Source organism: Phocoena phocoena, chromosome 15 (assembly GCF_963924675.1).
Source record: "Phocoena phocoena chromosome 15, mPhoPho1.1, whole genome shotgun sequence".
In the NCBI taxonomy this organism is placed as follows: Eukaryota; Metazoa; Chordata; class Mammalia; order Artiodactyla; family Phocoenidae; genus Phocoena; species Phocoena phocoena.
Window position 1 is genome coordinate 36123521 of NC_089233.1, and position 14649 is coordinate 36138169.

The 14649-nt window shown below is 56.0% G+C and overlaps 1 protein-coding gene across 1 annotated transcript; it reads right to left on the bottom strand.

The window, feature by feature from the left end:
• Positions 1-490: 490 nt before the first annotated feature.
• Positions 491-10252, bottom strand: PRSS22 (serine protease 22). Its single transcript, XM_065893227.1, has 7 exons — positions 10195-10252; positions 4886-4985; positions 3925-4073; positions 3326-3497; positions 2809-3086; positions 1584-1741; positions 491-993 (listed from the first exon to the last, which is right to left on the bottom strand). The coding sequence occupies exons 1-7, from the start codon at positions 10250-10252 to the stop codon at positions 733-735; spliced, it is 1176 nt and encodes a 391-aa protein (XP_065749299.1). The 3' UTR covers positions 491-732.
• Between the last annotated feature and the right edge of the window lie 4397 nt (positions 10253-14649).

Consider the following 14649-nt stretch of genomic DNA (forward strand, 5'->3'; position numbering starts at 1 on the left):
TTCGTTCCGGGGGGAGGATTCACAGAATCGGCAGTGAGTCACTGGCTGAGTCAGCTCCTGGGGAGTCCTGGCTGCCTCAGCCCAAATCTGAGACACCCGGCTCTAAGATGAGGGAGGATGGGGGACACCCCACTCGTGTGTGTGTGGGGGGTGGGGGTGTTCTCCTAGCCAGCCCTGTTTCGGAAATTCAACAGGCAGGTTGGGGACCTGCCTGGCCCTGCAGCCCCCAACACCCACCTTTCAGGTGGGAGAGCTGGGCCTCCCAGGTTGCTGGGCCTCCTGTCTCCTCTCCATTTGGTCTCCCTGGAGGCAAGGGGTTACAAAAGGACAGTGCAAAGGTCAGAAGTCAGGATGTTGAATCCTAGGTGGGCAGGACACCTGGGTCCCTGGCCAGACTACCATCGAAAGTCCTACCTGCCAACCCCCGTTTTAACCCTGACTGGACCCTTCTTCCCAATGTTCCCATACCCGAGGGAAAAAATAGGAACTAGGGTAAAAATAATTTATTGAAATTGGAGGAATAAATAAGATGTGTGGGCGGAGTTACAAATAACTGTAAAAATTATTAACAAGTATGTACACAAAGGCGCTCCGGGCCTCGGGGGTGGGGCCTGAGCCCAGGGGCGGGGCGGGGCCTCCCCGCGGAGGAGATCCGGCGCCGGCACTCGGGCGCTCCCAGAGGTAGACCGCTTATTTACAACTGAGGAAACAGCACGTGGTCTCCCCAGATCCCTAAACGCCGCGGCCCCGGGCGGCCCTGCGAGCTCGCCGCGCCCCCAGAGCCCGTCCCCGGCGTCCTGTGGGCCCGCTACCCTGCGAGTGCCCGCGGAGCTGCACCCCTTGCACGATCTTCTGTACCCAGGAGCGGTGGGCGGCTAGGCTGATGTAGACGCCAGGCCGGTTGCGCTCCGCACAGCCCTCGCCCCAGCTGATGACGCCCGCCAGCAGCCAGGTGCGCTCGACCTGGCACATCAGGGGGCCTCCGGAGTCGCCCTAAGGAGAGGAGGGAAGGTTAGGGACCCGCGTGGGGCAAGCGGTGAGCAGAGCCCAGGAACCGCGCCGCAGTGGGTGGCAGTTCCCTTCGCGGGGGACCATTTCTCTGACCTGGGGGCCGCGGCACCAGGACCGGGAGGGCGGGCAAGGACACACTTCCCAGGCTCACTTCCGGTAAGAAGCACTTTGTGCTAGACCTTCTCCCTCACAGCCCTGGAGGCAGGGAGTATTGTGACTTGCTTCACAGTTGAGGAAACCGAGGCTCAGAAAGAAGAAAACTGACCCAGCCCGGGTGTGGACCATGCACCGTCCCACCGTGCTCCGCCACAGTGGTGGAGCTGGAGCTGGCTCTGGGGGCCAGGACCGTGGCACGCCTTCAGGAGGATGCCAGCTCCCTGAGAATGGGGTCAGGCACACCGGAGGTGCTCAGAATGTTTGATGTATGAACGGCTGAGCCAGGCTGGGGCCGGGTTCTGTAGGCATCTATCTAGGGGGACTACCAGGTCACAGCTGATTCTGGGAGGAGGCGCAGGAGCAGAGGGGTGATGGAGCTCAGTGGGGCAGGGCTGGGAAGGAGGTGGTGTGCTCACCAGACAGGCGTCCCGCTTCCCCTCCAGGTAGCCGGCGCATAGCATGTCCTCCGTAATGGCGTCCTGCCCGGCTCCCCGCCAGTACAGGCGGCTGCAGACTGCTGAGTCGATGATGGGAACCTTTAGCTTCTGGAGGGTCTGAGGGTTGGGCAGGGGCACTGGGAGCAGGGAGGAGAGAGACAGGCTTGGGAGACTCTCCTGGTGGCCTCCTCAATTCCCTCCTCAATTCCCTCAGCAGCGTTTCTCAAAGGTTAAGTGGATCAACTCTGTCAGGCTCTCCCACAATGCCTGCAGAAAGCCCAAATTCCAGGACTCCACTCTGGACCTACTGAATCCCAAATTAACGTGCAGCCTGAAACTCTGAATCTTTAACGAGATCTCTGATGCCAATGAGATGGTTCAAACCAATGGTCCAGGCTTGTCCCATCTCAGGCACTACTTTATCCAGCACTGGTACTGCTACAGACTAATGGCCACTCAGTGTTGAATCTTATTGGGACTTGAGGGACCCCCGCCATCCCCTAGGGGGATTGATCCTAGGGTTGGTCTGTAGACCTTCCCCAGTTCATAAATCCACCTTTCACAGGAGCCCCTAAGAATGACCGTGGGGAGACTGACTGAAACTTCAGAGTCAGTGGGGTCCCCAGATGCCCAAACTGGTGTCATTTCTCTTAATTCTTCTGGAATCTGGTTAAAGTTCCATATATATATGTCACTGCTTCTCTGCCTCTTACTTAATCTAATCTAATTGGTGTTTCTAGATGAGGTTTTCCAAACCTCCAGACTTGGTTTGCCAATTATATTTTACCATTTATGGAGACTGCATTTTCTCCTGGGAATTTTGCCTGCAATTGTGTCATGATGCCACCAGGGGGCGTTTATTCCAGATTTGGAATCTTAGGGCTGTTTTCATATTCACCTGGTTCAGCTTGGTCCCATAGACACCTCCTCTCAGCTGTTCCTATATCACTTAATATCTTGGTTGATCTGGCATCTTTGCCTCAGAACACAGCAAAAGGTACCTTTTAACTAGAAATGATCTAGAACTATCCACCTAGGCTTCTGTGTCATCACATCTCTGGGTCACAACCTGTCTTTTCTTCTATCTGTGTTGTGCTCTGCCTCTGGCCTCTATCCTTTGCTGCCCGTGGCACCTGTATCTCCCAGTGTCCACCGCCCTCTGTCCCCACCCACCCCCATACCCCTGGTGAGAAAGAAGCCACACCTCCATCGTGGATACTCCCCCAGCCAGCAACCCAGCAGTTGGTGTCCGGAAGGAGATGGACGGAGGAATCAGGCAGGCAGATGGGCAGGATGCGTTCAGAGAACTGGATGGCGTGCTCCAGGTGCACCAAGGCGATGTCAGCACGGGCGCCTTTCTTCCAGGAGTACGCAGGGTGGAGCTTCACCCAGGCAATACCCACCTCCTGGGACCTCGGGCCGGGGTGCCCCAGCTGCCAGGCCCCCAGCAGCACAGAGAACAGGGCTGGTTTGTTCGGATGGCTAGAAGGGAGAGGGAGGGGGTGGCATCAGCCAGGAACCACGGGGTGTTCAGGAAGCGTCTGGGAAGGGTTTCTGGGGTAATGGCATATGAAGGCCCCTGGTGAGCAAAAGAGGCTTCTGGGGAGAAGCAGGGATTCTCCTGAGGGACCCAAGACTGGACTGAAGCCTGGAAGCCGGGGCTGTGTGGGCAGCCCAGGGTCTGGGGAATCGAGTGGAGGGGACCGGCTGAGCGTACGTACCCTTTGAAGCAGTGGGCGGCCGTGACCACCCAGCGGTTGGTGAGCAGGGAGCCTGCACAGTGGTGGGTGCCATTCTTCTGGATGCTCACAAGCCAGGGCCACTCAGCATCGGTGCTGTCCTCACCACCCACGATTCGGTTCAGGTGTTGGGGCTTTCCACAGGCTGGGGGACCTGGCGGAGGAGGGGCCGGTGTGTCAGACCCTCAGGCACAATCCTCATCCCTTCCAGCCCCGCTTCCCTGCCTTCAGCACTTAGGCCTGTGCTCCAGTCTCCTCCCACCCTGGCTCCATTCTTTGCTGCCTCTTCCCCGGCCCTTCCACCCTCTGCCCTCCACTCTGGCTCAGCACTTGGTCCTCTAGCCCTTTTACATCCTCGGGCTGCTCACCCCCTCCTGGGCCTCTCTCCTCCACATCCCGACTCTCTGGGCCGCATCCTCACTCTCTGGGCCTCTTTTCCTGCCTGCCCTTCCTCTCCAGCTCAAACACCCTCTTGCCCCACTGCCTGCTTCTGACCTGTCCCCCACAGACAGACACACAGACACTACCCTGCCCTTCAGGCTTCCTCCCTCCTCGCTTCCCTGAGGGCAGCTCTGACTTACCAGCTGTCTTGGCAGCAGCTAGGGTGGCTGAGGGCAAGAGAAAGAAAGGGTCAGGTCGGTGGAGGGGAGCCCTGGTGCCCAGCAATCCTTCCTGGTGGCTCAGTCCCTGGGGCCCTCCAGGCCTCCCCAGGCGGGGCATTTCCTGGAGCCTGGGCAGGACAGACCGAAACCTCAGGCCCTCGGTGTGAGCTGCAGCCTTGGCCTCCCTGCAACTTCCTGTCCAGCCTGTGCCCGGGCTCCATCCAGCCTACCTGGGGGTGAGGGGTCAGCTTCTGGGGTGTCTCACTGAGGTGAGAGGGAGAACCCCCCTCCCAGGCCTTAGGTCTGGATGCCGCTGCCCCAGCAGTGGACCATGCAGACCCAAGAGACAGGAACGGGACATGAAGAGGGTAAATAACAAGCAGAGCTGAGCACACTGAGCACTGACTGCACTAAGCCCTGTCCTGGGCCCTGTAGTGCAGTGTTTTATGTACTCCTCACAGCTGTGGAGGAACCTGAGGCTCAGAGCAGGCTATAGAGAGGGAGAGGGAGAGAGGGAGGTGGGGGAACAAAGCAACAGATGAGAGGGAGAGGAGGGATTCAGGCAGGACCAAGAGGGAGGACAGCTGGGTGGACAATGGGGAAGGGGTGGAGGGGGCAGCAGGCCCTCAGGACTCACCTGGAGCAGCCAGAAGTAGCAGGGAGGTTACAATCCTGAGGTAGTGCCTCCCCAGGGCAGGGAGAGTCTCGGGAACCACCATGGCCACTGCCGACAGGAGAGCTTGGATTCCCTGCAGGCCACCCCAGGTTTTATCCTGTGAGGCAGAATGCTGTCGGACCAGTCTCCCGAGTGAGTGGCTCAGTCCCGCCACCCCGGGCTGTCAGTCACAGGGAAGGGGTGGGGCTTTGGGGAGGAAATAAGCCGTTAAAGTCAGGGGTGGGGCTGGCGGTGGGGTTGGAGGGCTCTAGCTGGGACCCCTACCTCGGGCCTGGATCCACGGACTCAGGTCTCAGGATCTGGGCTCTGGAGGGGCAGGAGAGGGAACTTGGGCCCTCAGGTCTAGGCTGGGCCTTGACCTTGACTGAGGGGGCAGGGCAGAGAAAGGCCCTTAAGGTTGAAGGGGGGGTGGTCCAGGTGGGGAAGGAAGGCACTCAGACTCTGGGGCCTGGGTCCGCGGTGGCGGGAGCCGTTGGGGAGGCCCTGGGGCCTTGGGTGGGTGACAGCGGGCAAGGGACTGCCCAGAGGCTCCGTAACGGCTCCTGTGACTCAGCGGAAGACCTGACCCAGCCCTGGGCTCGGGGATCCCGTTAACCCACTTGCCAGAAGGCGTGAATCAGACCCCCGGTGGCCACCTGTCCCAGGGACACCTTCCTGTGGGCCCTGTCACTCAGCAGCCTAAGGATTCATCTCTCACCTGGACTTCCAGGAACCCCAGGTGGGGCAGCCAGTTGCCCAGGTGGCTGTGACTGATGCGGCTGCCTGGGGAGGGCTGGGATGCTGAGTCCCCACACCCCACCCCAGCCCCTGTGCTCCCAGGACCACCCCTCTGGACCCCTCCTTGGGGTCAAACGGCTGCTGGGTGATGCTTGAGCGGGGAGCCCAGGTGGGGGTGTGGGAAGCAAAATGCTCCCCCAAGGAATCTGCCCGCGTGATCCTGTAACCCTCACCCTGCAGTCAGGTCTTCCGTGACTCAGTACCCCACACTCCAGACACCCGTGCCCTGAGCAGGAGGAGTCAGGCTTCTTCTGAGAGAGACTGTGTATCTTTGTCCTTCAGTCATTTGATCAACAAAACTTGCGATGGCCCTCGATATGCCTGGGGAGGGGCATGGACATAACAGCAGTTATGGCGTGCGTAGTGAGCCAGGCACCACCTCATTCAGTCTGCAAAGTCCCTTATTATTATTCCCATTCTGCAGATGAGCAAACTGAGGCCACTAAGGGAGGTGAGTGACTTACCCAAGGTCCCGCAGCTGGTGAGGGGAGGAGCCCAGATGTGAACCCAAATTCTAGAGAAGGGCCAACTGGACTCTTGGAGCCCTGAGGGAGCCCAGTTCAGCAGACGGATGGTGACCCGCCCCCTGGGGTCAAAAGTGCTGGGTGGGTGGGAGCCCAGGGGAGGCACCTGATGCCGGCGGGGAGCGGGGGCAGCCAGTGAGGGCTGCCCAGAAAGGAGGACCTTGAAAGGGAGGCTGAAGGAAATGATGGAGTTAACCCTACAGAGGCTGGGGATGGGGACCAGTTGGGGGGGAAGCCCGAGGTCACAGAGAGGGAGTGAGGGCCCGGTGGGTGGCTCGGGGCATTGGGAGGGGCTGCCACCACAGCCCCTGTCCTTTGTGGGCAGACCGCCTACCACAGCTTCTCCTAAGCCCCACAGCTTAGCCAACACACGTTGTGCCCCCAGAGCCTGCCCAGGGGTGGACTCCCCTCCTGCTGTCCACCTCCTCAGGCTGTTAGGGGTTCCAAGAGTCTGTGAGACTCACCTGGAGATCATCGGTACCAAAAAGGATCATCGGTGTGTTTTACTGGCCCCTGCTTGGGTTGGAGGGGCAGGAGGCAACTCAGGATTAAACCGCAGGCCAGAGGTGCCCTGCTGCTGCGTGGAGGCCCCTGCCCCACTCCACCCAAAGACAAGGCAAGGGTGGGGCGCAGGAGCGTGAACAGCTCCTAGCTGACGCATTCACCTCTGTCCCAGGACTGGGGGTGGGGAGACTGCTGGGAAACAGAGTGGCTAAGGTGAGGGGCACCTCCAGTGGGGCCCCAGCAGCAGTCGAGCAGAAATGCCAGCAGGGTGGGGGAAGGGGGCTCCCCGCCACTGCCCTCCCCCACCTGCTGTCTGTCCTGGGTCCACCTCTGTGCCCTGTGGCTGGCCTTGCCCCTCATGCTCTTCCAACCCACTCCCTTCCTGAATCTAAGGCGGTTGGCCTCCCCAGCTCACCCTACAGGCACTTACTGGGCACCTGCTGTATGCCAGGTCCTGTGCTGGGCACTGGGACACGACAATGAATAAGACACATGTCCTATCCTTAGACAGCACACATCTCCCCAGGGGTGGGAGGCAGTGAGCAAGTAATGACCACAAGGGGTCATGGGGGGATGGGCACAGAGGCCTGGGACTCAGGTAGGAGTGTCAGGGAAGGAGGGGGCTGTAGGCGTGGACCCTGGAGGGCCATCCTGAGTGTGGGTGCTGTGTGCTGCGACTCTCAGAGGAGAGGGACGGTGAGGAGGTTCCCCATGGATCCTCGGGATCTAGGTTGGTACCTAGTGCACACTGGGTCTCAATGGATATTTGTTGAATGAATAAACAAATGAGGAAGAAGTGAGTCTGGAGAATTCCACTGGGGACCGACTGCTTCAGCCTCTTGCCTCTCCAGTTCCTCTGTGTTCCAGCTCTTTGTGCCATTCATGCCACCTGGATCACTTCCCAGGTGATCCAAGGGGCAGGCATGTGCCCCAAGATGTTTCTGTCCTCGTGATGGGGTGGCCAGGAAGATAGTCCCAAGGGGAAGGGCCCGGGAAGAACCAGGGGAAGTCCAGAAAAGCCAGTGAAGACTTCCTGGCACAAGTCCTGGAAGAGGGCCCCACAGACCGGCTCCCCAGTTCCCAAGGAGTGGAGACCTTGGTATGATTCAATATTCATTCAAACAGAATATTCATTGTGCCCACGGTATGCCAGACCTATGCCAGGCATCGTGGCTGGGCATCTCTTCGCCGGGGCAGGAGATGGATGGGCTGCCCACCCTGCCACCCACTATCCGTGTCCCTGCCAGGCCGTCTCAGGACCACTGGTGATTTTGCAGGGAGCTGGGGGTGACAGATAGGGCTGCAGAGGCCTCAGAGGGCATAGCAGCGGGAGCTCAATCCAGAGAAGTGACTCACTGCCCCCCTTCTCTCAGCATCTCAGACGTGGGCACCGGAGTCTGGCAGATATCTGATCAGGGGTATCCGTTCATTATCCAACCAAATCTACTGAGCACCTACTGCGATACGGCTGTGAACAAACCAAAGACAATCCTGCCCTCACGGCAGGGACACCAGGGGAAACAGAATAAACAACATAAATAAGTAAATCATTTAGTTTAATAGATGATAAAGTCTATGGGGAAAACCAAAGCCGGAAGGGACTCGGGTGGGGGTGGGAATGGGAGGGGGAACAGGAGGTGGGGTGTGGCATTTTGGGGTTTGTAATCTTACATCAGGAGCCCAGGGAAGAAGTGCAAACCTTCAGCTGAGACTTGCAGGAGAGGGGCAGAGGCGGGTGTGGTCAGAGACCATTCCAGCCGCAGGAAGAGCAAACTCAAAGGCTTGGTGGGTGGAATGGAGGATTCCAGTGGCAAAGGAGAGGCACAGGGGCTAAGGGGGCCTGGCCTGGCCACCCGGCCTCCCTGTGTAGGTGACACTGAGCCTGGCTTCAGAGGATGAGTTGGGGACACTAGGAGAAGAGGTGGGGAGAGCCATCCAGGGTGAGGGGCCAACCAGCTCAGGGCACAGGGACAGGGTACTCGGGGCAGAGGTCACCAGACCACCAGGGTCCTCGTGGGCCCAACCATATAAGGGAGCCTTGGCTTTAGGGCAGGAGCCCTGCACAGAAACCCAGCAGAGAGCATTGGCCACGGGAACTGCTCTCTCCTCTGAGGCTCATTTTCATGCAGTTCTGGCCCTGGCTTGGAGGTTGCGAGCTGTTTTCTGTAAGGAGAGGCTGGATCTCTGAGCTGGAGAGGGGAGCCAGGGTGGGGTGGGGGTCATGCTGAACTCCAGGCAAGCCACTTGGCTCTGAGATCAGCACTGCATTCCAGGTGTGGAATCCAGCCTTCCAGTGGGTTTGGTCAGACCCGCACTGCTGTGTTTTTTAAATTGGGCAAATCCACATTAAAAAAAAAATCTGGGGGCTTCCCTGTCGGTCCAGTGGTTAAGACTCCATGCTTCCAATGCAGGGGGCACGGGTTTCACCCCTGGTTGGGAAACAAAGATCCCACAAGCCAGGCAGCGCAGCCAAAAAAAAAAAAAATCTGAATTTTGACTAATGCTGTTGTGAACATGAGTGTACAAATGTTTTTCTGAGTCCCTGCTAAAACAGATGTTTGCACACCCATGTTCACAGCAGCATTATTCAGCAGACAAAAAGGTGAAACAACCCAGTGTCCATCGATGGATGAATGGATAAACAAAAGGGGGACCATTATGTACTGTTCAGCATGAAAAGGAAAGAAGCACTGACACACGCTACAACATGGATGGACCTTATGCTGAGTGAAATAAGCCAGACACAAAAGGACAAATACTGTATGATTCCACCTATATGAGGTCCCTAGAGCAGTTAAATTCATAGCAACAGAAAGTAGAGGGTGGGTGCCAGAGACTGGGGGAGGGGGGGTCGGAGTTAGTGTTTAATGGGAAAGGAGTTTGCTCAAGAAGATGCAAGTTCTGGAGATGGATGGTGGTGATGGTTGCACAGCACTGTGAATGTATGTAATGCCATTGGACTGTACACTTAAAAATGGCTAAAATGATAAATCTTATGTATATTTCACTACAATTAAAAAATGGAAAAAGAAATCTGAATATCCACTGTTTCATGAACCTCAGAAGCTGTGGCAACACTGGGCCCCGCTGGGCTGAGAGGCCTGATTCCAGTCCAGCCCCACTTACCCACCCGCACTCCGTGGTTTGGGCCAGCCAGGGCACCGCGTCTTTGGGTATCTCCTGCGCTCGGAGGGCAGGGCTTGGGACAGAACAGATGCTCCATCCCTGCCGGGTGACTCAAGTAAGCTCCCAGAGCAAGCAGAGCTCCGAAGGAGCCAGGGACATAGCAGCTGCTTCTTCCAACCTGGCCTCAGTTTATGCATCTGTGCAGAGGCCTGTCAGCCCCGCTAAGTCTGTCATGACTGCTCAGGCTGAGCGCCGACTGAGCAACAGCCAGGCTGTGCTGTCTGCAGGCGAGTTTTTCCAGGGCCCTAATGGTTTTGAGGAACCTGGCCTGGCTGGTCTACAGGACACTGCTCACCAGCTGGCATTTCATCACCTTCCCGAGGGGACATCCTTCCATCTAACCACTCCTGAACTGTCCTAGGAGTTCGGCTGTCACTCGGGGCTCCCTGCCTCTTGGAGACTGGGGTGAAGAACGCTCTTAGTCATGGAGGAAAAGAGACATTTCCAGTGATGTTTGGAAAGTTCTCCCCATCCCAAAAGCCCGGGTCCCCCTCAGAGCCTCACCATGGCTCCTATGGCCCTAGGCCTCGCATTTCCTCTACCTCTGCCCAGGCTCCTCAAGGCCCTCTCGGTTCTGCTTACCCCAGTCCCAGCCCCAGAGTTCTGTTTCTTCTTCCTTCCACGAGAAACTCAGCTTCATCGGTGCACACCGAATCCTTTCGCCATCTTCAGGCTCTCGGACCCTGGGCTGTGTAGTCCAGGCACTCCCCACCCGCACCCCCCACCTCAAATTCTGCGAAATAAAATTTTCTCCATCTTATAACAGCATTGCCTGTCCTCTTGACATTTCCTCAAAATGGAAGTTGAGCATCGCCCTCCTTGCCAGCCTTCCTTTCTGTAGTCTTAGGGGTCCCTCCTCCCCAGTCCCTTCCTCAACCCCATACTTTCTAAACACAGAGCCCCTCCTTGACCCACACGACTGTCTGACTCTTTGAATGCTGGACATCCAGGGTCCAGGTGTTAATAGTGTGACTCCATGTATCTTCACTCTGGTTAATGTCTTCCTGGAATATAGAGCATTGTTCATTCTCGTGGTCCACTGAGACTTTCAGCACTTTTAAAAAAACTGCACTTATACCTGTTCCTCCATTCCTTAGTGGTCCATCTCTTTCTCGATGGCAGGTCTCCATGTCAGCTTCCTCCAGAGTTTTCCTTCCATGGCTTAGAGCATTCTCCTAGGTTTTGCTCATAACCTATTCCTTCTTCGGAAAAGTTGGCTGTACGTCAGAATTCTTAGAGCACGTTTTCCCCATTGACTCCTGTTGTTCTGGAAAAATATCCCACCAGCCTGGCTGGGAATCACCAGGGAGGAAGGTGGCCAGTCATCCTACAGAAATGTCATTGGAAAGGTCTCCTTTCCTCCATGACTAAGAGCGTCCTTCACCAGTCAAGCACACTGCTCTTCCTCCTACCCAGGACCAGCTAGAATGACTCTCACTGCAACACTGAGAAATCAGTCTGGAAGGACTGCAATTCCTCTGCACCAGGAAACAGAGAGGGGAGCCCCATGCTGGGAAGGGCTGAGCCCAGATGGAGCCTGATGGGAAGAGTTGAGCTGGGAAGGGCAGAGGGAGTGGGCACGCTGGGCAAACTGCCTTGTTAGGTGCCCATCGCCGGCCTGGGCCACTTCTAGCACTCTTGGTGACTCATCAAAGACTCGCAGACCTAGGAGTTGTGAGGTCAGAGGTCATGGCCAAGGGCTCATGGAGAGGAAGTGACTGTACAGAATTAACTTTGGCTAGGGGTAGGTGGAGAATGAGAGGCCCCCAGTTCCATAGGTGAGCTGGACACAGAGCTGGAGTCTGCAGGCCTGCCTGTGGGGTACCTACTGAGCCATGAGCTGGGCAGCCACGTGATGCTGGCCAGAGAGGAGGCGTGGAGAAACCAGCTCCAGCATCCCCTGCAGGGTGGAGAGCCACCTGCCTCCAGCCACGTTCCTCCTCCCCCATCAACCCTCCAGGGAAATAAGTGACTGTGCTAATTACTGCTAATGAATGGCTTCTGGGTAAGTCAGAGTGTGGACGTTTCTCTTGCCAGGAGGACAGACAACTCTGGGGGAGTCAGTTGGCAGCTGGGATTGGGATACCCCTGATCTAGGGGCCCAGGGAGAGAGACACCCCCCACTTGCAGTCCATAGCTGTGCCTCCAAGACACAGGCTGGGTACTGGGGATCTGGATTCCCACCAGGCATCTTTAACTAGGAATCTGGAGGTTCCCTCAAATTCAGACACTCCCCAGGCACCATGTCTCAGAAAACGGCACCACCGTGCACCCAGTTGCTCAAGCCACACGCCTGCGAGCCATCCTTGATTTAGCCTTTTCCTCCCCACCCATAACCAATTGTAAAGGAAAAACTCCTTTCCTGTACACATAGAATACTTTTGACACCAGGTGTGTGGGTTTTTCCACCACAAGCAATTCTCTGTGGACACCAACTGTGTGTCCTACAATTTAACTCAATTCTGACACTAACTGGAGTTTGTGCAGACGCCACAGGTTAAAGCCTCAGTCCCATAAGACTCCCCCCATCTCAGATGCCAATCACAAGTGGTGGGTCCTCAGGTCACCTGCACTTGTCTGACGTGGCTACAAATTTGGAGTTCCCAGGAACCCCCTCCTCAGGTTTGATAATTTACTATAACGACTCAACAGAACTCAGGGAACTCAGGGAAACACTTATTTACATTTACCAGTTTATTATACAATAAAGGACACAGATGCACAGCCAGGTGAAGAGGCGCATGGGGCAAAGTCCGGAAGGGTCTCGACTGCAGGAGCTTCTGTCCCCATGGATCTGGAGTGTGTCACCTGCCTTGCATGTGGATGTGTTCCCCAACCTGGATGCCTTCCAAACCCTGTACTTTAGGGATTTTTATGGAGGCTCGTCACGTGGGCACAATCCATTACTAACTCAATCTCCAGCCCCTCCCCACTCCCCAGAAGATGGGAGATGGGGTTTAAGGTTTCAAGCTTCTTATCATGGCTTGGTCTTTCTGGTGACCAGTCCCCATCCAGGAGCCAAAGAGGCCACCAAGAATTATCTCATTAGAACAAAAGATGCTCCAATCACCCAGGAATTCCAAGGGCTTCAGGAATGGGGGTGAGGGGGGCAGAGACCAATATATATATATATTTGCAGTGTAAGTGTCTGACATTAAGCTTTTGGTTGCTGGGGCATCCATTTCAAGACATCCATCTCGAATGAACACATCGCCAGCTGTGCAACACAGCTACTAGCTGACAACCAGATAAGGAGCCAGGCGGCCCCGCACATGAAGGATTAGAAAGGTTTAGAAAGCCCTGAGTGACCTACATAACTGACCCTGGAGTGACCCCACTTTTCCCTTCCTGAACCCAAATTCCCACTCTTAGGTTTTATTTATTTATTTATTGGCCTTGTCGAGAGGCTTGCGGGATCTCAGTTTCCTGACCAGGGATTGAACCTGGGCCACGGTAGTGAAAGGGCTGAATCCTGACCACCAGACCACCAGGAACTCCCCCAACTCTCAGCTTTTAAATTCGGCCATGAATTAGAATTTAAATCCGACAAAGAGTGAAGCCGGGAAACCCCAGCCTCCTCACTCTTGGACCCTATTAAAGACAGAGCCCCCTGTCCACATCCCCCATCCCCCCCCACCCTCGACCTCGCTGTGTGGCCCTAGGGTGTACGGTGTGCCCTCCAGGACCTGTGAGTAATAAATCTGGTTTCTTTCCAAAGTTTCCTGAGGGTTGTTGCTAAGGTGTGTCTTGCAATCATAGTAAGAACCACAAGGGCCAGCCCAGCCACAACACGTCTTGTGAAGTCCTTGCCATGTTGTGGGGCTAGGAGAAGGGCTCAGGCACCCCTCGCCACCAGCGTTACTACTCATAGGCTGAGCCCAACACAGCAATACTTCTTACTTCCCACCAATCCATCGGCACGTCCTGGTGTCTCCAGCCCAGAACAAGCGAGTGGGAGAGCCCAGGCCTTCTCCCCCACCCCACAACCCCGGCACAGGCCCGCCAGCCCCCCTCCTGGTGGGTCCTGGGTCCCCTACAGGCTCTTCTCCCGCAGCAACCAGAGATGTTTAACAGAACACCAACTAGGTCACGGCATCTCCCCGTTAAAAACCCTAGCGGTGCTCACGGCACTTAGGAGATCTCAAATCCTCGCATCTCCTCCCTGCAGGTGCTTCAGCGTCCACCCGTGCTGACCTCTTCCCCTTCCTGTCCTCACTCCTGGCTCACGCCCAGCCCCATTGGGCCTCTATTTCTTCTTGGCCCTTTGTACGTGCTGCTCCATCTAACCGGAAGGTCTTGACCACACCTTCAGAGCAGGCACCTTCTCTTTGGCCTTAGTTTAAGTGACACCCTGTTATTCTTTTTTTAAAAAATTAACTAATTAATAAACTTGGCTGCGCCGGGTCTTAGTTGTGGCACGCAAGATCTTCGTTGCCACATGCGGGACCTTTAGTTGTGGCATGGGAACTCTTAGTTGTGGCGTGTGGGATCTAGTTCCCAGACCAGGGATAGAACCCAGGCCCCCTGCATTGGGAGCACGTAGTCTTAGCCACTGGACCACCAGGGAAGTCCCTCTGTTATTCTTTTACACAGCCCTGTTGGGAAAAGTGTGGAAGACTTGAAATGGGCAAATGAGATGCCTGGATGGCCTTCCAAGGCAAGCTGGAGCCTCCAGGGATCATCCGATCCCATAGGGGAGTGCCCCTTTGTTTGTTGAGGAGGCTATTTGACAGCTCTGTGGAGACAGAAGTTAATTGGCAGAAAACTGATAGTAATGCCAATAATTCCTGCTCCTAGAAAGCAAGTCACATCTCACCAATGCTACTGATTACCCTGTGAGGATGGACAGCATTGCTGGTTGGCATTCTCGTCATCCTGTGGAAGAGATGATTCCAAACGTTACATTCCTTGCTTTAGGCTACTGAGCAGTCTTCCATCCATTATTAGTAAATTGATTTCAGCATTCCTCATTTCCCATGTATATGTCGCTTCTTCAGATTCTCTTTTAAACCAGTTTTAACATCTTGATGGTTTCCT

Bases quoted from the DNA above. Each gene is read 5' to 3' on its own strand.
- PRSS22 (XM_065893227.1), bottom strand. From the start codon at position 10,252: ATGAAGCTGAGTTTCTCGTGGAAGGAAGAAGAAACAGAACTCTGGGGC. The intron at 3,087-3,325 runs GTACGTACGCTC...TCTCCCTTCTAG, and splicing joins GCCGCCCACTGCTTCAAAGG to CCATCCGAACAAACCAGCCC. The intron at 1,742-2,808 runs GTGTGGCTTCTT...CCCTGCTCCCAG, and splicing joins GGGGAGTATCCACGATGGAG to TGCCCCTGCCCAACCCTCAG.